Genomic DNA, 25923 nt, shown 5'->3' on the forward strand with positions numbered 1-25923 from the left:
GCGCTCTGAGATTTCTGTTTGGTCACGGCCGTTTTACAGTTTCCGGCTTATGTCAATTCAGTAAGAGCATTGGCTCCGTTTAAATGCTGATCTTCTCCCCTATCAAAGCAAATGAGGATAAACCAGCACTAGCTTCTTTTTTGGGGGAAAACTACCACTTGCTTGCCGCCCAGGAAAACTTGATTATGAATAGCAATGACTCATTGTCAATAAAGAATTACAGAGGTCATCACATTACAGTTCATCACACCTACATCATCCAAATCGTGTCAAAGGGCCAGCTGGTAACCGTTGTGGGGAGCTTTAGTAGAGGCCAAGATAAGATCTCCTTAATACTTATAAAAGTTTGTTGGACTAATTAGCTCGTCGAATTTCTCTCATGACAATCCCAAGCGCGCGACCATTAACCAGAATTTTGCCATCTGTTTTTCAATGTACCTAAGCATGCCTCTGTACAAAAGTTTAAAAAAAATGGTCATTCTTATTGTTCTGAGCTACTGCTGGCCATACTTCAAAATAAGGTATGCCACATATACATGTGTTCATAACTTTCCTTCAAAATCTCATTAATGAATAAGTGTATCAGAAGAGAACATAACACTCCTTTGGTTAAATCTGCTGGAATTTAGTCAATTTTGGGCAGCCCAATAACTATTTCAGAAATTCCTAATAAATCCTAGAGGCCCACTTAGCCCATTTGTGCAAGGCAAGGGATACTACTAAAAGTTTAGTCCCACATTGCTAGTTTAGTGGGAGTTGGACCTCCTTATAAGGGAGGTTCTTTCCCCACTTGTATGAGCATGAGAACAAGAGGGACATCCACGCGTGCTCCTCCTCCGCCGCCCGCCTCGCCGCGGGTTGCGGGAATGAGCCGAGCCGATGTCTAAATTTTTGCCACGCACTACGGGTATACAGGTCGCTCCTCTCAGCAAGATGCACCAGAACTACTTCTTCCTCTCGCCACCGGCTTCTCCATCCCGGCTTGCGGCGTGCACCACAGGTCGGGACAGTAGGCCTCCGAAACCGCACTCTTTGAGTCCTGTACAGGAGAAGGGTGATAAGGTTTTTGGGGAGCGCTCTGCGCGACTACTGGCTGACTCATCACGGATGATCCGGTCGCCGACGACTACTTCCCCGACGTCCACGACCTCCTCGACGACATGGCAGGCGAGGACACCGACCCCAAGTCCAGCGCTTCTGTTGCTGCTGTGCCATACGTGTTCTTCTCCTTTCTGTTAGAAGTCCTGCTACAGTTCTTGGCCCTAGTTTCTGTCCTACGTATGTTAGGTTCTATGTCGTATAAGCAACTTCATCTAGTGACTGTTCTAGATGTGTTTACCTCAAGTTCATATATGCAGACGATGTTTACCTTCTCTCTGTCAGATTGCATGACTTGATTTATATTTGCTATTTTAGTCATGTTTTATCTACTATTTCTGTTAATAAAATCATTCGGTAAATTTCTCATATTTCCAACAATCCAAAAACCTTATTATAGGCAATTTACCCCAAGTGGTTTTGCTGCTTCCATGAGACCTCCTATGTTTGAGGGTATCCACTATAAGAGGTGGCGCGTGAGAGCAGTCTTATGGTTTCAAACCATGAGTTGTTATGACGCCACTCTTGGCAAACCTAAAGGAGAGCAAGATGCCCAACAGGCACAAGCTTTTCAGAAAATGGATACCTTGTTTAAGGCTGCGCTCTTGAGTGTTCTTGGAGAGAACATAGTTGATGCTTATGCGTCAATTGATAATGGAAAAGATATGTGGGACGCACTCGAGGCCAAGTTTAGGGTCTTGGATGCCGGCACTGAGCTGTACATCATGAGGCAATTCTATGATTACAGGATGACTGAAGAGCGCTCCGTGGTTGAGCAGGCTCATGAGATACAGTCATTTGCTAGAGAACTTGAGCACTTCAATTGCATGTTACCAGACAAGTTTGTTGCCGGCGGTATCATCACTAAGCTTCCTCCTTCATGGAGGAACTTTGCTACCTTACTGAAACATAAGAGACATGGGTTTTCCGTTCCGGATCTCATTGGTACTCTTGATGTGGAAGAAAAGGCGAGAGCAAAGGACACACGTGCTCGAGGTATTGAGGGAAGATCTAGTGCCAATGTGGTACAGAAGCAGAACTTCCAGCCCCACAAGTTCAAGAATAAGGGCAAGTTTGATGGTAAAGCAAAGTTTGATGGGAAGAACAAGGCTGTGCAACACACGAACTTCAAGAAGAAGAATGGCAAGAAGAAAGGTGCTTGTCATGTGTGTGGAGATCCTGATCATTGGGCTCCTAGTTGCCCTAATCGCTATGACAAGCGTCATCCTGGAAAAGGCGGCAAGACCGCCAATGTTGTCATTGGAGACACTGACATGAAGGATGCTGGGTATGGTATATTTCCCACTATTCTTTCAGTATGTCATTCTCCTGACTGGTTGATTGACACGGGTGCTAATGTGCATGTATGTGGTGATATTTCCATGTTTTCGTCTTATCAGACCGCAGGGACTTCAACCGTGCTGACGGGGAACAGTTCAAGTGCTTCTGTTCGTGGTGTTAGCACGGCGATCTGAAGTTTACTTCAGGGAAGATCGTGCGGCTGAAGAACGTGCATTATGTCCCCTCCGTCAATAAAAATCTTGTTAGCGGATCTCTTCTGTGTAGAGATGGCTATAAGCTTGTCTTTGAGTCAAATAAATTTGTAATATCCAAGTATGGAACCTTTGTTGGTAAAGGCTATGAGTCAGGAGGCCTGTTTCGTTTATCCTTATCAGACGTTTGCAATAAAGTTGTTAATCATATTTGCAACAATAGTGAATCAAATGTGTGGCATTCACGACTCTGTCATGTTAACTTTGGTTGCATGTCGCGACTAGCGAAGTTGAACTTAATCCCTAGTTTCACCACCGTTAAGGGATCTAAGTGTCAAGTGTGTGTGCAAGCTAAGCAACCTCGTAAATCTCACGTGACTGCGGAAATGAGAAATCTTGCACCACTAGAACTTATACATTCAGATCTATGTGAAATGAATGGTGTTTTGACAAAAGGTGGAAAGAAATATTTCATGACATTAATTGACGACTTCACTAGATACTGCTGTGTGTATCTTCTGAAATCTAAGGATGAGGCTTTGAAATTTTTCAAGATCTATAAAGCTGAAGTGGAAAACCAACTTGATCGAAAAATCAAGAGGCTTAGGTCCGACCATGGTGGAGAGTATTTTTCCAATGAATTTGATTCTTTTTGTCCGAAACATGGTATAATCCATGAGAGGACCCCTCCCTACTCACCTCAGTCAAATGGGGTGGCCGAAAGAAAGAACCGTACTCTAACTGATTTGGTTAACGCCATGTTAGACACATCGGGTCTCTCCAAGGCATGGTGGGGGGAGGCGATATTGACAGCGTGTCATGTCCTAAATCGAGTCCCCACAAAGAACAAAGAGATAACTCCATTCGAGGAGTGGGAGAAGAAAAGGTTAAAACTCTCTTATCTGCGAACATGGGGTTGTTTGGCGAAAGTCAATGTTCCAATTCCAAAGAAGCGAAAACTTGGACCAAAGACTGTGGATTGTGTTTTCTTGGGATATGCTTTTCATAGCATTGGCTATAGATTCTTGGTTGTAAAATCTGAGGTACCTGATATGCATGTCGGTACGATCATGGAGTCAAATGATGCGACTTTCTTTGAAGATATCTTTCCCCTGAAGGATATGGCTACCTCATCTAATCAGGAGATGCCTAGTTCATCGAATCAGGAACCAGTTACAATTACCGAACCTGCCATTTCGATGGAACACTTTGAAAGTCCTGTGGAGGAGAACAATGAAGTTCCTATTAGGAGCAAGAGATAGAGGACTGCAAAGTCCTTTGGTGATGATTTTCTTGTGTATCTCATAGATGACACTTCCAGTTCTATTTCAGAGGCCTATGCATCTGAAGATGCTGACTACTGGAAGGAAGCAGTTCGTAGCGAGATGGATTCCATCTTGGTGAATGAAACTTGGGAGATAACTGATCGTCCTTATGGGTGCAAACCTATAGGATGCAAATGGGTATTCAAGAAGAAGCTTAGGCCTGATGGTACTATTGAAAAGTACAAGGCTCGGCTCGTGGCTAAAGGTTATACCCAAAAGGAAGGTGAAGATTTCTTTGATACTTACTCACCTGTGGCTCGACTGACCACTATCCGAGTTCTACTTTCACTAGCTGCCTCACATGGTCTTCTCGTTCATCAAATGGATGTTAAGACTGCTTTCCTAAATGGAGAGTTGGATGAGGAAATTTATATGGAACAACCAGATGGGTTTGTAGTAGATGGTCAGGAAGGGAAAGTGTGCAAGTTGCTGAAGTCCTTGTATGGACTCAAGCAAGCACCCAAACAGTGGCATGAGAAGTTTGAAAGAACTTTAACAGCTGCAGGCTTTGTTGTGAACGAAGCTGACAAATGTATGTACTATCGCCATGGTGGGGGCGAGGGAGTTATGCTTTGCTTGTATGTTGATGACATACTAATTTTCGGAACAAATCTGAATGTTATTAAGGAGGTCAAGGATTTCCTATCTCACTATTTTGAGATGAAGGATTTAGGAGTGGCTGATGTCATTCTGAACATCAAGTTGTTGAGAGATGATGATGGTGGGATTACATTGCTTCAATCTCACTATGTGGAAAAGATCTTGAGCCGCTTTGGCTATAGTGACTGCAAGCCCTCTCCAACACCATATGATGCTAGCGTGCTGCTTCGAAAGAATCGAAGAATTGCTAGAGATCAATTGAAGTATTCTCAGATTATTGGCTCGCTTATGTACTTAGCAAGTGCTACAAGACCTGACATCTTTTTTGCTGTTAGCAAACTAAGTCGGTTTGTTTCAAAACCAGGAGATGTGCATTGGAAAGCTCTAGAGAGAGTTTTGCGTTATTTGAAAGGCACTGCGAATTATGGAATTCACTACACTGGGCATCCAAAGGTGCTTGAAGGGTATAGTGACTCAAACTGGATCTCGGATGCTGATGAGATAAAGGCCACAAGCGGTTATGTATTCACTCATGGAGGTGGCGCTGTTTCTTGGAAGTCTTGCAAGCAGACCATCTTAACGAGGTCAACTATGGAAGCAGAACTCACAGCACTAGATACAGCTACGGTCGAAGCAGATTGTCTTCGCCGACTCTTGAATGACTTGCCGGTTGTTGAGAAACCTGTACCGGGTGTCCTTATGAACTGCAACAATCAAATTGTGATCACAAAAGTGAGCAGCTCAAAGGATAACATGAAGTCATCAAGACATGTTCAGAGAAGGTTAAAGTCTGTCAGGAAAATGAAAAACTCTGGAGTTATTGCATTGGATTATGTCCAAACGTCTAAAAATCTGGCAGATCCTTTTACTAAGGGTCTATCACGTAATGTGATAGATAATGCATCAAGGGAGATGGGTATGAGACCCACAATATGAGTTGTTCACAGTGGTAACCTATTCTTTGTGATCGGAGATCCCGTGAATTGGATGTGGAAGACAAGCTGTTGGTCAACTGAGAGGAGAGTATCCCTACTATTCACAATACCACTCCATGAAGATGCAATACTCTCTTAATCTGCATGGCAGATTGATGTATATCTTAATGTGTTCTAAGTGGCTTATTTAAGCAGAGATGTTATCCTGCAGAACATCTTTTGAAGAACACACCTATATGAGTATGATTGTCAAACGTCGCAATCTATGAGAATAGGGTTCTCTCTAGTAAACTCATGAAAGGTCACGGAGTATGACGCATAAGCTCCACCCGCGGGGAAGACCCACGGTAGCCACGTATCGGTCAAGGCTTTATGTGAAGCTAGATTCGCAGAAAACTTGCAGTTCAAGGCCCAGTTCACTGTTCAAGTTGCTTACTAGTGTAGCATAGAGTTCTAGGTGGAAGTTTAACTTAACAGTCTCCACTGCAGTACCGGTATATAAAACAGTGTTTTGGAACCAAAGGCAAATTTCTGTGTGCCTCTGGGTTCTGGTGGGGGATTGCTGGAATTTAGTCTATTTTGGGCAGCCCAATAACTATTTCAGAAATTCCTAATAAATCCTAGAGGCCCACTTAGCCCATTTGTGCAAGGCAAGGGATACTACTAAAAGTTTAGTCCCACATTGCTAGTTTAGTGGGAGTTGGACCTCCTTATAAGGGGGGTTCTTTCCCCACTTGTATGAGCATGAGAACAAGAGGGACATCCACGCGCGCTCCTCCTCCGCCGCCCGCCTTGCCACGCCACGCCACGCCTCGCCTCGTCACGACGCGCCGCGGGTTGCGGGAATGAGCCGAGCCGATGTCTAAATTTTTGCCACGCACTACGGGTATACGAAAGGTCACTCGGGAGATGGAAAGTTTTTGCTGTAGTGGAGATTAAATGCGAACGCTGCACCCTTCGGCTGTTGTCTATTCGTTTCATCTCCCTCGGTCCCTTCAGCTCCCGGCGCTGCCCTCTCGCCTCCTTCTCTTGCGCCTATAAAAGGGAGGTCGCTCCTCTCAGCAAGATGCACCAGAACTACTTCTTCCTCTCGCCACCGGTTCTTGAGCACTGCACTGCTGCTACGATCTTCTCCATCCCGGCTTGCGGCGTGCACCGCAGGTCAGGACAGTAGGCCTCCGAAACTGCACTCTTTGAGTCCTGTACGGGAGAAGGGTGATATGGTTTTTGGGGAGCGCTCTGCGCGACTACTGGCTGACTCATCACGGACGATCCGGTCGCCGACGACTACTTCCCCGACGACGACTTCTTCCCCGACGTCCACGACCTCCTCGATGACATGGCAGGCGAGGACACCGACCCCAAGTCCAGCACTTCTGCTGCTGCTGTGCCGTACGTGTTCTTCTCCTTTCTGTTAGAAGTCCTGCTACAGTTCTTGGCTCTAATTTCTGTCCTACGTATGTTAGGTTCTATGTCGTATAAGCAACTTCATCTAGTGACTGTTCTAGATGTGTTTACCTCAAGTTCATATATGCAGACGATGTTTACCTTCTCTCTGTCAGATTGCATGACTTGCTTTATATTTTCTATTTTAGTCATGTTTTATCTACTATTTCTGTTAATAAAATCATTCGGTAAATTGCTCATATTTCCAACAAAATCAACGCATCCAGAACAGATATATGCTAGCAGAAAAAATTGCAGATTGTCATAACCTTGATCTCATATGAAGTAACATTAGTAGAAAACGAATAAAATCTTAAATGGCTTGTACATTAGGAGAAGGCAAATAGATATGCCGTGTCCAACTGTCCAGAAGAACGAACATGGTCATCAGGGGAAAAGAACAAATATACAACACTGGTTCGCTGTTTCCTAATCAAACATATGGTTGGCTTATCTGGATAATCCAAATTGGTGTTGCTTGCCAGTAAAATTCGGGGCCGGGATACTCTGCATAAATGTGATCAATCTTGTGCCTCATTTGCACAAAAGGGTAAGAAAATCATTTAAAGCACAAATCCTAGTAACCTATGGGTTATAACAATTAACCCATAGTAAAGAAAATACGTAGACGCATTATCAACGGCTACAACCAGAACTAAACGATCATCTTTATCTTTACCAAATAATAAAGATAATTAGGTTTTTGTCGTCCGTCATTGTCATGTTTTCAAAAAAGCCCCTGTTGTTTGTTGAATTCAACCCGCAGTCCTTTATCAAGTGAGTTCCTAAAAAACGTTTCATTGTTGCAAAAGAGCCCTGCGTTAGTTAAAATTTAGCCCGCAGTCTGCAGTCAGCCCTTATATTCCTTATCCATTCCAAGACTCCACCGACGGCCACTCGCCGCCGCTTGGCGCCGGCGTGCACGACGCCGCTTCGACGACCCCTCGCCACCCGGCGTCACCGGCAGCCACCAGCAGGCCGCTGTCCCGTTTCCTCTCATCCTCCTGCTCACGCCTGCGTCCCACCATCGTCAGCGAGGATCACCTCCAGCCTCCCCTTCCTCTGCTCCTCCTCCTCACCTCGCAGTCGAGCGCCGCTCCTGCAGCACCTCCATCGTCCGCCTCTGTTTGCCGGTGCCCCATCGCATGTACCTTCATCCCGCCGCCACCTCCTGCCCTGCGTCGCCCGCCACACACCGCATCGACCAGGACCGCGTCCCTTCCCAAACGGCCGCGATGATGGAGGGCGCCGGCGCGCCGCCCAGCTCCTGACCGACGGATTCGCCGGCTCCCCGCTCCTCGGGGAAGAGAGGAACAAAGGCGAAGGAGAAGGGGCACAAGGTGAGGGAGGCGGTCGCCGGCGATGGCGGCTCCGGTGAGCCGCAGGCAGGCAGAGAGACGAGCTCCTCTTGAGGCGGCCGGGCTCGGTGCGGGCTGGTTCATCCGGATTGAGCCCTTCCTGCCCGGGCGTCTCCATCGCCATGGACGGCCTGCACAGCCCCGACGCCTGCTTCTCTCTTGGGAGGGCCATGTCGCCTCAGGTCGGGCCCCCCATCGGCCCGCCGGACGTAGGCAGGTAAGGACGGACGGCGGCTGAGATTGGGCCTCGCCTTCTTCTTCTCTGGTAAAGAAAGAATTGGTTCTTTGGTGCGTTTTGCTGGGTGGGCGGCCTCGCTGAATTGGTTGCCTCTGTTTTTTTCATTTGTCATCGAATGTCCACCGACAGAGACCAGCACCCTCTGGATCGCCAAGCTCTGTTCAGACCAAAAGATAAGCGCGGATAAGTACAATTCACCATAATCTACAAGTGTATATCATCGATCAGTATATGTTTGTCATTGCCAAGTAGATATACTGCTGCAGATTGCCCAATGGATAAAGCAATAGAGCAGTGCTACACACACGATGCTGTGCGCACGATTCATGCACGACAACAGATCCCTGTCCGTCCATGCATGTAGCAGAGTCCAACAGACCGTTTGATCCCGCATCGTTCATCTGTCGTGCATACTGTTGTCGTCCGCGCAGCAGTTCCGTTATTGATGGCCTAGCCACTAAACAGTGAATGAAGGAGTCAGAGGTAGCTTGAAGTGCAAATGCTTCACCGGCTCTGATAAAACTCATGTCTGCACATGGAGCAGTACAAGCTAGCTACGACGCTGGATCGATTTCATCCACTGGCTGTGGACGAATGTACATGAATGCTCAAGGAGCGCTGACCTCGGCGTCGAAAACTCGGGGCTCAGACGACAACGCCGATCCGAAGCCCCGGCGGCAGATCCACGCGGCCCCTTCAAGCAGCCGCCGGCCACCGCTGCCACGCCTCCGCCACAGCCCCAGCCTGCCCCCGCGCGCAGCCCCGGCCACCCGGAGCCCATACGCAGCCGCCCCGCAAGTGGCCGACGAAAGCTTGGAGGATTGTAGAGAGGAGGGAAGAGAGAAGGGGAACGCGGCGCCGTGGACTGGAGCACGGTCGCGTGGGTGTGTGTGTGGCTGGAGCAGGGAGAAGAGGCGAAGTGGATAAGGCACGCAGTGGGAGATAGCTCTCGGTGTGGATTGCTTTTTTAGTTGGCTGCACCGACCAGAAGCTCCTAGATGTTGCTATACGTGCCAGCACCGAATGCATTTTATTTTTCTTCTAAATGAGCACCAATATAATAATTGGTAATAATTGGTTACTGTTGTTTGTTGACACTGTTATAGTTTAATTTTTATGCCTACCACATCTTATGAATACATCATGTGATATACAATAATTAAAAATGAGTAAAATATTTGAATAAATAGTTCTTAAGGAAGAAGATATTTGGAGCTCACCGGGACTTGGCAATTAAGATATTCCCCAACTCTGGATGTTACCGACATCGTTGGTGAGATAAGAAGGAGAGAGAGGGTTGGATGAAGAGTGATCACGATGCATCTTGAAGTTTACCTTTTTTTCTAGACAATCCAATTGAAATTTACATGTGATGGGTAACACAGAAAAGCTTGCTTTTTTATGGTGATGTTGGCCAAGTTCAAATAATGCAAAAGAAAAGGAACAAAATATAATCTTGCAAAACAAATAACCAACATTATCTCTTTGCTTTCGAATATTAACAAAAAATTTGTATAAACAATCCCAATTCAATGCACCATTACTCTTTCGCCCAACAAAATCTTTTGAAAATTCTACAAAAACTTTTGAATTAGTTATTAAACCCTCGAATAGTATACAACAATCCCATCGTCTGTATATCCGGCTAGAAACAAATACAACATTCCTCTTCCAGCCGATGACAGTGCTAAGCTGAAGGAGGCGCCATCCAAGGACATCCCTACGACTTTCTCAACTTTATACTACATAGTATGGGCATCGAGTGTGTGTTTTTTTTAAATCGCGTACCTTTTCTTGTTTTAAAAAAAACATGTTTTTAAATATATATATATGTTTAAAAAAGATCTTAGAATCCCCCAAAAATGTTTTAATTAAAATTATATTTAAAAATTCTCGTTCAGAAAAACATGTGTAAAGAATGTTCATTTTCAAAACATGTTTCAGTTCTGCTAAAAGATTAAAAATTCAAATTGTTTAATTATTTTAAAATAATAAAATGTTTGTGTTTTTCCCAAAAATAAAATATAGAACCGATTACTAGACTATTCCATGCACCCCTACCCTTCCATCAAATGAAGGATGTTAGGGTGGCTTCTTTGCGTCCATACTTCATACTTCAAAAAAATGAACAGTATAAACTTATTACTTATGTTTATCAGAACTGTATATAAGAAATGGCGCGTACTATCACACGGAGCAGGTTTTACGATATTTTTCTCCCGTTGCAACGCACGGGCCCTTTTTGCTAGTTACATTTAAAGGGTCGAGGTCATACTATTTTTGAAAGTTCAGTGCCCAAGTCCACAATGCAAAGACATAGAGGATTTACTTCAGTTTGTAGCAGAAGCCCAATAACTTAGAATGGTCAGCCTGCATATATCAAAAACAAAGCTAGGGAAATACTTTTGTGATTTGAAAAACTGATATCATATAGAAGAAACAACAGAAGTTGTACCAAATCATTAGTTTGGTTAAGAAATCAGCAAACACATAACACTGGCATTGGTTCGCCATGAACCGTGGTATTGAAAGAGGTACTATTCTTCTTCCTTTTACCTTTTCCTTTCTAGAATAAATAATCTTGGTCTAGACATTTTTTTACATAACCACAACAATAGGAAATTATAGAAACTGAATCATGTAGGAAAGTTGCATATTCTTTGAATATCATGCAACGTTTTCCTCACCAGAGAAGAGGTGGAGAAGCTGTTGCCAACCAGAGTGCCCATGGCGGCTCTCTGGGAAATTCATACAGGCACACAACGTAAGAAGCATAGTAATAGGATAGGAGTGGCCGATAATTAAATATGACCACTATCATGTGCATTGGCAGGATCAAAATATGATTTCAGTCAATCCTATCCATTTGTTTCCATTATTTCTGAAGCGGTCAATAAAGCTCAAGCCCTTAATGCGAAAACAATGGAAGATCTGCTTATGCACTTCTTTATCCTTTAAGAGAACACTTCTAGTGTGTTCTGTTGCTTCGCAACGGTAAGCAACAGTAATTGAACTCAGCAATAAGGAGGTAAAAAGATTATCTTCTCGATGAGGCCAAGCCATAGCAGAATGAATAAGATCTCCAAAACCCAACAAATCGTAAACGAATTTAAAGAACTCATAAGTGAACCATGGAGATATAAATGGGATATGTAATCACCTTGAAATGTAAAAGATCTTACAGGATTTGGAGAGTAAAAGGAACTTACAAATGATTGGCTACAATCAAGCATTGGTGGGGGAGCAACAGTCTCTGGGTTCCCCATAGATAAAAGCGGCTTTACATGTGCTGATCATTGTCACTGTCTGAAACAAAAAGGGTGTTACTGTTAGCATGAAGATATAATCGCATCAATTCACCTCACTGTAAATGGGGCTTGGGCGACGTGAACATCATCAGAGAAAAGAGCCACTAATAAAGCAAAAGACCTACCAGAAGTTCTAGTTTACAGAGATAATCTTCTCTTCATCTTTTGAGAAAACACAAATGACGAGTTTAGGCATTGGTAAGAAGCATAGTAATAGGATAGGAGTGGCCGATATATTGCGCATCTGTTACCACCTAGTTGCTCAATCCCTTTGGTGGAAAGTGTAAAAGAAACTTACTTGCATTAGGCCGTCGGGAAGCAGAAGAGGAACGGCGGGCGGCGGGGCGGACGCCAAGCTGGGCGGTCGGGCGGCTTCGGCGGCGGGCTAAGGGCGCGGCGGCTCCCGCGGGGCGAACGCCAAGCTGGGCGGTGGGCTAACGGCGCGGCGGCTTCCGCGGGGCGACCCGCAGCGACCTGCAGCAGCGGCTCCCGCGGCGAAGGACGCGGCTGCGGGAGGCGGCGAAGGGCGCAGCGGGCGGCGCGAGGCTGCGGGAGGAACGACGGGGCGGCGACGGTGCGAGACGAGGAGTGTCGGTGTCAAAACCGGCGGATCTCGGGTAGGGGGTCCCGAACTGTGCGTCTAGGCGGATGGTAACAGGAGACAAGGGACACGATGTTTTACCCAGGTTCGGGCCCTCTTGATGGAGGTAAAACCCTACGTCCTGGTTGATTGATATTGATGATGTGGGAATTACAAGAGTAGATCTACCACGAGATCAAGGAGGCTAAACCCTAGAAGCTAGCCTATGGTATGATTGTTGTTATTCTACGGACTAAACCATCCGGTTTATATAGACACCGGAGAGGGCTAGGGTTGCACAAAGTCGGTTACAATGGTAGGAGATCTACATATCCGTATCGCCAAGCTTGCCTTCCACGCCAAGGAAAGTACCCTCCGGACACGGGACGAAGTCTTCAATCTTGTATCTTCATAGTCTTGGAGTCCGGCCGATGATGATAGTTCGGCTATCCGGACACCCCCTAGTCCAGGACTCCCTCAGTAGCCCCCGAACCAGGCTTCAGTGACGACGAGTCCGGCGCGTATATTGTCTTCGGCATTGCAAGGCGGGTTCTCCTTCAAACTTCATGTTCCTGTCGAATAGTGTCTGGCTTCCTTATAAATGTTGTGCTCCTTGGCTTCTACGCCCAATTACGGCCCTCTTCCATGTGTCGTATGAATGTGAAAAGCTAGGGTATTTTTACATTTTACCCCCTAGCCGTGCGAATGAGCCGCCTATAAGAGAGGCGAGGATCTAGATCCAACTCACACCATCCTCCTTCCGCAAGTACTCATCGAAGCACCTCTGACAAAAATCCATTCTATCATGGATAGTCGACGCGGCTCCTCCTCTCGCGCTCCCAGCCCTTAGCCAGGAGATTGGGGGAGATGCTCAGTTCCACACAGCGAGCTAGTGGCGCTCCAAACCGAGGGTTATCTTCCCCTAGCCTTCATGGTTCCGGTTCGAGCCGGACTGGCCACCTTCAGGGGTGGAAAGCAGGCGGAGAGCGTCCCCAACCCTTCCAAAGGAGAGCGGGTATGCTTTGTCCCTTATCTAATAAGGGGACTCGGATTTCCCATACATCCGTTTCTCCGGGGGCTCCTGGAGTTCTACGGACTCTAGCTTCACCACCTTACACCTGCCTCCATTTTGCACATCGCGGGCTTTGTAGCTCTTTGCGAGCTGTTCTTGGGCATCGAGCCCCATTTTGCGCTGTGGAAGAGATTGTTTTGCCTCGTACCCCGTTCTCACGAGGGGTCAATATATCAAGTGGGCGGAGCCGAAATATGGCGCATCGCCGGGACCGGATATCTATCTGGCACCCCGAAGAAGGCGTCCGAAGACTAGCCTTCGGAATGGTTCTACATGGAGGACGCCCCTCTGCCGGATCCAGTTCGGATCGGCCTCCCGGAGTTCAGCAATGCTCCCTTGAAGAAACGCCTGAGTTGGCGCCCGCAGAGCCCTCAACGGGAGGATGATGGGAGCGTCCATTATCTGATGGGCCGGACTAGGTTACTGGCCCACTCCGGATTGACCATGATTGGAATCATGGCCACGTGCATTATGCGAGGGGTGCAGCTGCTCCAATATAGGGGCCACCCTATGTGGGATTTCAACGGGGAAGATGACGCCACCCGTCATGGCCGCAGAGGGCCGGGCTCGGCTGCCGATCTGGTAAAGATCCTGTCCGGCTTGTACAAGGGGGAGGAGGAGGACTTCCTCTGCACGAGTCCATTGAATGGATTCTCCATGAATAACCCTCGGAGCTGGGTAAGCGGACGTTCATCTATCCGATCCATATTTCCAAAGTCAAGTATCTTACTTTGTGATTTCGACGCAGGAGCTGCACCGGGACGTGGAGGGCATACAAAGCCTAACTCCACAGCCCGAGGATCCGGAACGATCCCTTGAATCGGCCTCCGAAGAGGATCCGGACATAAAGGTGGAGCTGATTGACAGGGTGTTCCACCAACTTAGCATGGACAATGCTCTAGTCGCCATTACGGCTGACTACCCCGGTTTATTTCCGGCCTCCCAGGTGACTACGACCGAGGTCTTGACACCATCATTTGATCCATGCTCATTTCTGACCATCCTATACCGATGGTGCATCGCAGGAGGCGCCTTTAAGGCGGGAAGCTGAACCCACGGCGGCTGACCAGCAAGGGTCAGTTCGGCCCAGCAGGCGGAAGAGGAGTGCGACGCGAATCGAAACGTCGCCGCAATGGTACGGCGCACCGCTGTTTAAGGGAAGGATCCCTAGGAGGTATATTAATGCTCATAACTTTTCCAGGAGAAAGAGCGCTCACCGGCAGTGTCCGGAGAGGTTGTCAATCAAGCCTCCGCCAGCCATGCTCCAACGCGTGGTCCGGAAGGGGAGGCAAACACAAGGCATGAGCCGGATGCTCCTCCAATGGAGGATGCCGACAGGCTGTCCGCCACCTGGTCTGAGGTGGAGAGCACCATGAATCACAGGCGTCGCCGGACAGTTCTTCGTGACGCGTGTTTCTCCCTGGAGGCGTTGAATGCCTTTGATGCGGGAGACGCGCACCTCCGTGCCGCTCAAGATGGTTTAACCAGAGCCACGGAGCAGTATGTGAAGGAGATACGGGTAAGTAATTTTAATAGTTATATATGCCAGTAGCCCCCGAGACTTAAAATAGTTAAAATAACTAATTTAAGGATCATTTATTATGCAGGATCTTACGGAGAAGAATACCCACCTGTCCCAGGAGCTTCAAGAGTGCAAGACCCAACTTGAGGCCGCACTGGCCGCCACAGGGGGAGCCACAGAGACCCCTGGTGGTAATACATACTTCGAAAAGATAAGTAGTTAACAAAGTGCGGCGTGTGCGTAAATCTAACAATAATATTGCAGAGGGCGCCGGACTAGATCCGGCCAAGCAACAGCTACTGCGTCAGCTGAAGGCCGGCGAGAGGGTGCTTATGAAGGTGCAGCAGGAGAGGAACAAGCTCCAAGATGCCCACACCCATCTAGGAGAAGAGCTGAAAGATGTTCGGGCCCAGCTGTCTGGCTCCGTGAAGGAGAATCAGCGGCTTCGTCGCGGCATTTATAGTAAGTGCTTGAGCAAATTCCTTTGAAAATAAGAATTCGGCGAGGAAGTCGATTGACAGAAATGTGTCTTTAGGTGTGCTCACAGGTCGCCCTACGGAGGGAATACCCGGTTCAACGGGTGACCAACTCCCCGAGCTGATGCAACTGCACGAACGTGTTCGGCAAGCGATGAGTGGCGTCGCTCAGGCCTTATGGCCGTCCGTCTCCCTACCAAAAAGCCTTGAAGGGCTTGCCGAGAAGCTTCAGGGAGCATGGTAGCGCTTCCGTCTGTGGAAGATATCGGCCTGCCGTCAAGGCGCCAGGGAGGCCTGGGCCATGGTGAAGACGTGGTACAAGAAGGCGGATCCGAACCACATGGCCGAGGTCGGGCCTGTGGGGCTCGATGGGAAGGAGATCCCTATGAGCTTGATGTATGGCCAAGTAGAGTTGGCCGCTAAGTATTCCCAACAGGACTGTAAATTAGACAGCCTGCTAGACGGGATCGAAGAGGAGTACAATCAGTCAATTTGACGATGGATTTGAAAATGACATGTAAAATGCCTTCTAGCCGGATTGTAGATCGTTTGTCTTTGCCGACCTTTTCGCTTCAACCTTGGGACCCTAGAGTCCGGAGTGTGTCCGAATACCTTCTCAGTTATGAAAAAACCGGGGGCTGCATGGAGACCAGGCGTAGGGGTCATTAGTGATTTATCAGACAAGTGCCCAACTAGTTATGTTATATTACATGGTTAGTAAGAAACATCTTCCAGGGAGAATAGTTCCGTTAGGGGTTCCTTTCCCTGGGAGGCATGCCCTAAAGTGCATGCCCACACTACGAAAAGAGCAGAAAAAGCATCTGGGGGCAGATAAGTTAAATAAGTAATAAATCATCTTTCAAGTCACCGACCGAATATTCCCTTAAGAACGCTAGCTTTCGGCTTCACCCAGTCTAAGGTACACATCCGGCTGACCTGGCAGTAACAATCGCAGAGGTGCTCCCTTTACCTCCTAGCCGAACAATCGGGAACGTAGGGGTAAGCACAGGAGCCAGGCAACCCAGCTTGGCCAAAACTTAAGTCATATCGATGCATATAATGGTGAATAAAAGGTACATGCGGAAGTATGACACATGTGTTGGGCATGAATCCCGTATAAATAAGCTTCTGTTAAAGAAGCTCCCAGGTATAATGAGTGCTAGGAGCACATCAAGTGTGTGCGAACAATGCGCAAATCAGCCTATCAAAGGCATTGAAAAAAAAGTGGGAAGAAGGAGGGGGACAAGAGACAGTGAAAATGTAAAAGGTGGACGGAGGAGGGAGACGAACTCTGAGTCCGGCGTTAGGCGTAGAATCTTCGGAGACGGGCTGCATTCCATAGGTTCAGCTCGAGTCGGTTGTCAGATGCGTTACATAGACGGTATGCTCTGCCGGTCAGGACTTGGTCAATGATGAAGGGACCTTCCCACTTGGGCTTAAGTTTGTCCTTTTTCTTGTCCGGCAGGCGTAGAACAAGTTCGCCAACATTGTAAGTTTTGGCCCGTACTTCTCTGCTTTGATATCTTCGAGCCCGCTGCTGATAGAATGCGGAACGAGCTTTTGCCACATCCCGCTCCTCCTCTAAGGCGTCCAAACTGTCCTGCCGATCCAACTCGGCTTCTCTTTCTTCGTACATGCGCACGCGAGGTGAGTCATGAATTATATCGCAGGGCAGAACTGCCTCTGCGCCGTACATCATAAAAAATGGTGTGAATCCGGTAGTGCGGTTTGGCGTGGTCTGCAGCCCCCAGAGTACGGAGTCGAGCTCCTCTACCCAGTGCGTGTTAGATTCCTTGAGGGACCGCACTAGTCTGGGTTTGATGCCGCTCATGATTAGACCATTTGCTCGCTCGACTTGACCGTTAGTTTGGGGGTGATAGACTGAAGCGTAGTCGAGCTTGATGCCCATATTTTTGCACCAGAGTTTAACCTCGTCGGCCGTGAAGTTTGTGCCATTATCAGTGATCATGCTGTGGGGGACACCATAACGGTGTACTACCCCGGATATGAAGTCTATCACGGGTCCGGATTCGGCCGTTTTAACTGGCTTGGCCTCTATCCATTTGGTGAATTTGTCCACCATGACCAATAGGTATTTTTGCTTGTGGGTTCCCCCTTTAAGGGGTCCAACCATATCAAGCCCCCAGACCGCAAACGGCCAGGTGATGGGTATAGTTTTGAGGGCGGTGGGTGGCATGTGGCTTTGATTAGCAAAGAGCTGGCAACCGACGCATCGTTGGACTAAGTCCTGAGCATCTGCCCGGGCAGTTGGCCAATAAAATCCTGTACAGAAGGCCTTGCCTACAAGGGCCCGGGCTGCGGCGTGGTGCCCACCAAGTCCGGCGTGAATTTCAGCCAGGAGATTTCGCCCTTCCTCTTTGGAGATACACCTTTGAAGGACTCCGGTTGTGCTTTTCTTATAAAGTTCTCCCTCATAGACCTTGTAGGCTTTAGATCGCCGAACTATGCAGCGGGCCTCATTTTGGTCTTCGGGGAGTTCCTGCCTAGTTAAGTAGGCTAGGAATGGTTCCGTCCACGGGGCGATTACTGCCATTATTTCATGGGCTAAGTGTTGGAAATATGCTCTAGAGGCAATAATAAATTGGTTATTATTATATTTCCTTGTTCATGATAATCGTTTATTATCCATGCTATAATTGTATTGATAGGCAGATACATGTGTGGATACATAGACAACACCATGTCCCTAGTAAGCCTCTGTTGACTAGCTCGTTGATCAATAGATGGTTACGGTTTCCTAACCATGGACATTGGATGTCGTTGATAACGGGATCACATCATTAGGAGAATGATGTGATGGACAAGACCCAATCCTAAGCCTAGCACAAAGATCGTAGTTCGTATGCTAAAGCTTTTTTTAATGTCAAGTATCATTTCCTTAGACCATGAGATTGTGCAACTCCCGGATACCGTAGGAATGCTTTGGGTGTACCAAACGTCACAACGTAACTGGGTGGCTATAAAGGTGCACTACAGGTATCTCCGAAAGTGTCTATTGGGTTGGCACGAATCGAGACTGGGATTTGTCACTCCGTGTAAATGGAGAGGTATCTCTGGGCCCACTCGGTAGGACATCATCATAATGTGCACAATGTGACCAAGGGGTTGATCATAGGATGATGTGTTACGGAACGAGTAAAGAGACTTGCCGGTAACGAGATTGAACAAGGTATCGGTATACCGACGATCGAATCTCGGGCAAGTACTATACCGCTAGACAAAGGGAATTGCATACGGGATCGATTGAGTCCTTGGCATCGTGGTTCATCCGATGAGATCATCGTGGAACATGTGGGAGCCAACATGGGTATCCAGATCCCGCTGTTGGTTATTGGCCGGAGAATTGTCTTGGTCATGTCTGCATGGTTCCCGAACCCGTAGGGTCTACACACTTAAGGTTCGATGACGCTAGGGTTATAAAGGAAGTTTGTATGTGGTTACTGAATGTTGTTCGGAGTCCCAGATGAGATCCCGGACGTCACGAGGAGTTCCGGAATGGTCCGGAGGTAAAGATTTATATATGGGAAGTCTTATTTTGGTCGCCGGAAAAGTTTCGCACTTTATCGGTATTGTACCGGGAGTGCCGAAAGGGGTCCGGGGGTCCACCTGCCCCGGGGGGCCACATGGGCTGTAGGGGGTGCGCCTTGGCCTATATGGGCCAAGGGCACCAGCCCCAAGAGGCCCATGCGCCAACGAGACTTGGGGAGGGGAGAGTCCTAAAAGGGGAAGGCACCTCCGAGGTGCCTTGGGGAGGATGGACTCCTCCCCCCCTTGGCCGCACCCCTTCCTTGGAGGAAGGGGCAAGGCTGCGCCTCCCCCCTCTCCCTTGCCCCTATATATAGGGAGGGGAGGGAAGGGCAGCCGCACCAAAAAGCCCTGGCGCCTCCCTCCCTCCCGTGACACCTCCTCCTCTCCCGCAGGTGCTTTGCGAAGCCCTGCAGGATTGCCACGCTCCTCCACCACCACCACGCCGTTGTGCTGCTGCTGGATGGAGTATTCCTCAACCTCTCCCTCCCTCCTTGTTGGATCAAGGCATGGGAGACATTACCGGGCTGTACGTGTGTTGAACGCGGAGGTGCCGTCCGTTCGGCACTAGGATCTCCGATGATTTGGATCACGACGAGTACGACTCCTTCAACCCCGTTCTCTTGAACGCTTCCGCTTAGCGATCTACAAGGGTATGTAGATGCACTCTCCTTCCCCTCGTTGCTGGTTTCTCCATAGATAGATCTTGGTGACACGTAGGAAAATTTTGAATTTGTGCTACGTTCCCCAACAATGGCATCATGAGCTAGGTCTATTGCGTAGATTCTTTGCACGAGTAGAACACAAAGTAGTTGTGGGCGTTGATCTTGTTAAATATGCTTACCGTTACTAGTCTAATTTTGTTTCGACGGTATTGTGGGATGAAGCGGCCCGGACCGACCTTACACGTACACTTACGTGAGACAGGTTCCACCGACTGACATGCACTTTCTGCATAAGGTGGCTAGCGGGTGCCAGTCTCTCCCACTTTAGTCGGAACGGATTCGATGAAAAGGGTCCTTATGAAGGGTAAATAGCAATTGACATATCACGTTGTGGTTTTGCGTAGGTAAGAAACGTTCTTGCTAGTAACCCATAGCAGCCACGTAAAATATGCAAACAACAATTAGAGGACGTCTAACTTGTTTTTGCAGGGTATGCTATGTGATGTGATATGGCCAAAAGAATGTGATGAATGATATATGTGATGTATGAGATTGATCATGTTATTGTAATAGGAATCACGACTTGCATGTCGATGAGTATGACAACCGGCAGGAGCCATAGGAGTTGTCTTAATTTATTGTATGACCTGCGTGTCATTAAAACAACGCAATGTAATTACTTTACTTTGTTGCTAACCGGTAGCCATAGTAGTAGAAGTAATAGTTGGCGAGACAACTTCATGAAGACACGATGATGGAGATCATGATGATGGAGATCATGGTGTCATGCCGGTGACGATGATGATCATGGAGCCCCGAAGATGGAGATCAAAAGGAGCAATATGATATTGGCCATATCATGTCACTATTTGATTACATGTGATGTTTATCATGTTTATACATCTTATTTGCTTAGAACGACGGTAGTAAATAAGATGATCCCTCATTAAAATTTCAAGAAAGTGTTCCCCCTAACTGTGCACCGTTGCGAAAGTTCGTCGTTTCGAAGCACCACGTGACGATCGGGTGTGATAGATTCTTACGTTCACATACAACGGGTGTAAGCCAGATTTACACACGCGAAACACTTAGGTTAACTTGACGAGCTTAGCATGTACAGACATGGCCTCGGAACACAAGAGACCGAAAGGTCGAGCATGAGTCGTATGGAGGATACGATCAACATGAAGATGTTCACCGATGATGACTAGTCCGTCTCACATGATGATCGAACATGGCCTAGTTGACTCGGATCATGTAATCACTTAGATGACTAGAGGGATGTCTATCTGAGTGGGAGTTCATAAGATGAACTTAATTATCCTGAACATAGTCAAAATATCTTTGCAAATTATGTCGTAAGCTCGCGCTTTAGTTCCACTGTTTAGATATGTTCCTAGAGAAAATATAGTTGAAAGTTGATAGTAGCGATTATGCGATCAGTAGAAAGCTTATGTCCTTAATGCACCGCTCAGTGTGCAGAACCCCAAACGTCGTCTGTTGATGTTGCGAACATAGGACATACACATTTTGATAACTACGTGATAGTTCAGTTAAACGGTTCAGAGTTGAGGCACCTAAGACGTTTTCGAAACATCACGGAACATATGAGATGTTTCGAGGGCTGGAATTGGGATTTCAGGCTCGTGCCCACGTCAAGAGGTGTAAGACCTCCGACGAGTCTCTTAGCCTGCAAACTAAGGGAGAAAAGTTCAATCGTTGAGCTTGTACTCAGATTGTCTGAGTACAACAATCACTTGAATCGAGTGGGAGTTGATCTTCCAGATGAGATAGTGATGTTTCTCCAAAGTCATTGCCACCAAGCTGCTAGAGCTTCGTGATGAACTATAATATATCAGGGATAGATATGATGATCCTTGAAGTGTTCGCGATGTTTGACACCGCGAAAGTAGAAGTCAAGTAGGGGCATCAATTGTTGATGGTTGGTAAAACCACTAGTTTCAAGAAGGGCAAGGGCAACAAGGGATACTTCATGAAACGGCAAATCAGCTGCTGCTCCAGTGAAGAAACCCAAGGTTGAACCTAAACCCGAGACTGAGTGCTTCTGTAATAAGGGGAACAACCATCGGAGCAGGATTACCCTAGATACTTGGTAGATAAGAAGGCTGGCAAGGTCGATAGAAGTATATTGGATATACATTATGTTAATGTGTACTTTACTAGTACTCGTAGTAGCACCAGGGTAGATACCGGTTCGGTTGCTAAGTGTTAGTAACTCAAAATAAAAGAGCTACAGAATAAACGGAGACTAGCTAAAGGTGAGCTGACGATATGTGTTGGAAGTCTTTCCAAGGTTAATGTGATCAAACATCGCCCGCTCCCTCTACCATCAAGATTAGTATTAAACCTGAATAATTGTCATTTGGTGTTTGCGTTGAGCATAGACATGATTGGATTATGTCTATCGCAATACGGTTATTCATTTAAGGAGAATAATGGTTACTCTATTTATTTGAATAATACCTTCAATGGTCTTGCAACTAAAGGAATGGTTTATTGAATCTCGATCGTAGTGATACACATTTTCATGCCAAAAGATATAAGATAGTAATGATAGTACCACTTACTTGTGGCACTGCCATGTAAGTCATATTGGTGTAAAACGCATGAAGAAGCTCCATGTTGATGGATCTTTGGACTCACTCGTTTTTGAAAAGTTTGAGACATGCGAACCATGTCTATTGGTGTATACACATGAAGAAACTCCATGTAGATGGATCGTTTGGACTCACTTGATTTTGAATCACTTGAGATGCAAATCATACCACATGGGCAAGATGACTGAAAGGCCTCTTTTTCAGTAAGATGGAACAAGATAGCAACTTGTTGGAAGTAACACATTTTGATGTGTGCAGTCCAATGAGTGCTGAGGCATGCAGTGAATATTTTTATGTTCTTACTTCACAGATGATTCGAGTAGATGTTGAGTATATTTACTTTGAAACACAAGTCTGAATTATTGAATGGTTCAAGTAATTTCAGAGTGAAGTTGAAGATCATCGTGACAAGAGGATAAAATGTCTATGATATGATCATAAAGATGAGTATCTGAGTTACGAGTTTGGCACACAATTAAGACATTGTGGAGATTATTTCACAACCAATACCGCCTGGAACACCATAGTGTGATGGTGTGTCCGAACATCATAGTTGCACCCTATTGGATATGGTGCGTACCATGATGTCTCTTATCGAATTACCACTATCGTTCATGGGTTAGGCATTAGAGACAACCGCACTCACTTTAAATAGGGTACCACGTAATTCCATTGAGACGACACCGTTTGGAGAAACCTAAGTTGTCGTTTCTTAAAAATTTTGGGGTTGCGACGCTTATGTGAAAAAGTTTCAGGTTGATAAGCTCGAACCCAAAGCGGATAAAATGCATCTTCATAGGACACCCAAAACAGTTGGGTATACCTCCTAATTCAGATCCGAAAGCAATAGGGATTGTTTCTTGAATCGGGTCCTTTCTCGAGGAAAGGTTTGTCTCGAGAATTGAGTGGGAGGATAGTGGAGACTTGATGAAGTTATTGAACCGTCACTTCAACAAGTGTGTAGCAGGGCACATGAAGTTGTTCCTGTGGCACCTACACCAATTAAAGTGGAAGCTTATGATAGTGATCATGAAGCTTCAGATCAAGTCACTACCGAACCTCGTAGGGTGACAAGGACGCATACTGCTTCAGAGTGGTACGGTGATCCTGTCTTGAAGGTCATGTTGCTATACAACAATGAACCTACGAGCTATGGAGAAGCGATGGTGGGCCCATATTCCGACAAATGGTTATAAGCCATGAAATCCGAGATAGGATCAATGTATCATAACAAAGCATGGACTTTGGTGGACTTGCCCGATGATCGGCAAGCCATTGAGATAAATGGATCTTTAAGAAGAAGACGGACATGGACGGTAACGTCACCGTCTATGAAGCTCGACTTGTGGCGAAGAGTTTTTTCACAAGTTCAAGGAGTTGACTACGATGAGATTTTCTCATCTGTAGCGATGCTTGAAGTCCGTCGGAATCATGTTAGCACAAACTGCATTTATGAAATCTGGCAAATGGATGTCAAAACAAGTTTCCTTACCAGTTTTCGTAAGGAAAGGTTGTATGTGATACAATCAGAAAGGTTTTGTCGATCCTAAGGATGCTAAAAGGTATGCTAGCTCCAGCGATCCTTCTAAGGACTGGAGTAAGCATCTCGGAGTTGGAATATGTACTTTGATAAGATGATCAAAGATTTTGGGTTTATACAAAGTTTATGAGAAACTTGTATTTCCAAAGAAGTGAGTGGGAGCAATATAGAATTTCTGATGAGTATATGTTGTTGACATATTGTTGATCAGAAATGATGTAGAATTTCTGGAATGCATATAGGGTTATTTGAAAAGTGTTTTTCAAGTGAAAACCTGGATTAAGCTACTTGAACATTGAGCATCAAGATCTATGAGGATAGATCAAAACGCTTAATGATAATTTCAAATGAGCATATACCTTGACATGATCTTGAAGGTGTTCAAGATGGATCAGTCAAAGAAGGAGTTCTTGCCTGAGATGTAAGGTATGAAGTTAAGAGTTAAAGCTTGACCACGACAGAAGAGAGACAAAGGACGAAGGCCGTCCCCTACACTTCAGATGTAGGCTCTATAGTATGCTATGCTGTGTACCGCACCGGATGTGTGCCTTGCCATGAGTCAGTCAAGGGGTACAAGAGTGATCCAGGAACGGATCATTGGACACCGGTCAAAAATTATCCTTAGAGGAATAAGGAAATGTTTCTCGATTATGGAGGTGATAAAGAGTTCGGCGTAAAGGGTTACGACGATGCAAGCTTTAACACCTATCCGAATGACTCTGAGTAGCAAACTGGATACATATAGTGGAACAACCATTTGGAGTAGCTCCAAGTGGAGCGTTGAAGCATCATTTACAATATGACCTATAGATTTGCGAAGTACATACGGATCTTAATGTTATAGATCCGTTGACTAAAACCTCTCTCACAAGCAGAACATGATCAAACCCCAGAACTCATTGAGTCTTAATCACATGATGATGTGAACTAGTTTAGTGACACTAGTAAACTCTTTGGATGTTGGTCACATGGTGATGTGACCTTTGAGTGTTAATCACATGGCGATGTGAACTAGATTATTGACTCTAGTGCAAGTGGGAGACTGTTGGAAATATGCCCTAGAGGCAATAATAAATTGGTTATTATTATATTTCCTTGTTCATGATAATCGTTTATTATCCATGCTATAATTGTATTGATAGGAAACTCAGATACATGTGTGGATACATAGACAACACCATGTCCCTACTAAGCCTCTATTGACTAGCTCGTTGATCAATAGATGGTTACGGTTTCCTAACCATGGACATTGGATGTCGTTGATAACGGGATCACATCATTAGGAGAATGATGTGATGGACAAGACCCAATCCTAAGCCTAGCACAAAGATCGTAGTTCGTATGCTAAAGCTTTTTTTAATGTCAAGTATCATTTCCTTAGACCATGAGATTGTGCAACTCCCGGATACCGTAGGAATGCTTTGGGTGTACCAAACGTCACAACGTAACTGGGTGGCTATAAAGGTGCACTACAGGTATCTCCGAAAGTGTCTGTTGGGTTGGCACGAATCGAGACTGGGATTTGTCACTCCGTGTAAATGGAGAGGTATCTCTGGGCCCACTTGGTAGGACATCATCATAATGTGCACAATGTGACCAAGGGGTTGATCACAGGATGATGTGTTACGGAATGAGTAAAGAGACTTGCCGGTAACGAGATTGAACAAGGTATCGGTATACCGACGATCGAATCTCGGGCAAGTACTATACCGCTAGACAAAGGGAATTGCATACGGGATCGATTGAGTCCTTGACATCATGGTTCATCCAATGAGATCATCGTGGAACATGTGGGAGCCAACATGGGTATCCAGATCCCGCTGTTGGTTATTGGCCGGAGAGTTGTCTCGGTCATGTCTGCATGGTTCCCGAACCCGTAGGGTCTACACACTTAAGGTTCGATGACGCTAGGGTTATAAAGGAAGTTTGTATGTGGTTACCGAATGTTGTTTGGAGTCCCGGATGAGATCCCGGACGTCACGAGGAGTTCCGGAATGGTCCGGAGGTAAAGATTTATGTATGGGAAGTCTTATTTTGGTCGCCGGAAAAGTTTCGCACTTTATCGGTATTGTACCGGGAGTGCCGAAAGGGGTCCGGGGGTCC

General features: G+C 46.4%; 1 protein-coding gene across 1 annotated transcript; it reads right to left on the reverse strand.

Moving 5' to 3' along the window:
- Positions 1-7356: 7356 nt before the first annotated feature.
- Positions 7357-9761, reverse strand: LOC119350236. The gene is made up of 3 exons (XM_037618165.1): positions 9756-9761; positions 9117-9497; positions 7357-8650 (listed from the first exon to the last, which is right to left on the reverse strand). The coding sequence occupies exons 1-3, from the start codon at positions 9759-9761 to the stop codon at positions 8336-8338; spliced, it is 702 nt and encodes a 233-aa protein (XP_037474062.1). The 3' UTR covers positions 7357-8335.
- Between the last annotated feature and the right edge of the window lie 16162 nt (positions 9762-25923).

The sequence above is a fragment of the Triticum dicoccoides genome, chromosome 1B, assembly GCF_002162155.2.
Source record: "Triticum dicoccoides isolate Atlit2015 ecotype Zavitan chromosome 1B, WEW_v2.0, whole genome shotgun sequence".
Classification (NCBI taxonomy): domain Eukaryota; kingdom Viridiplantae; phylum Streptophyta; class Magnoliopsida; order Poales; family Poaceae; genus Triticum; species Triticum dicoccoides.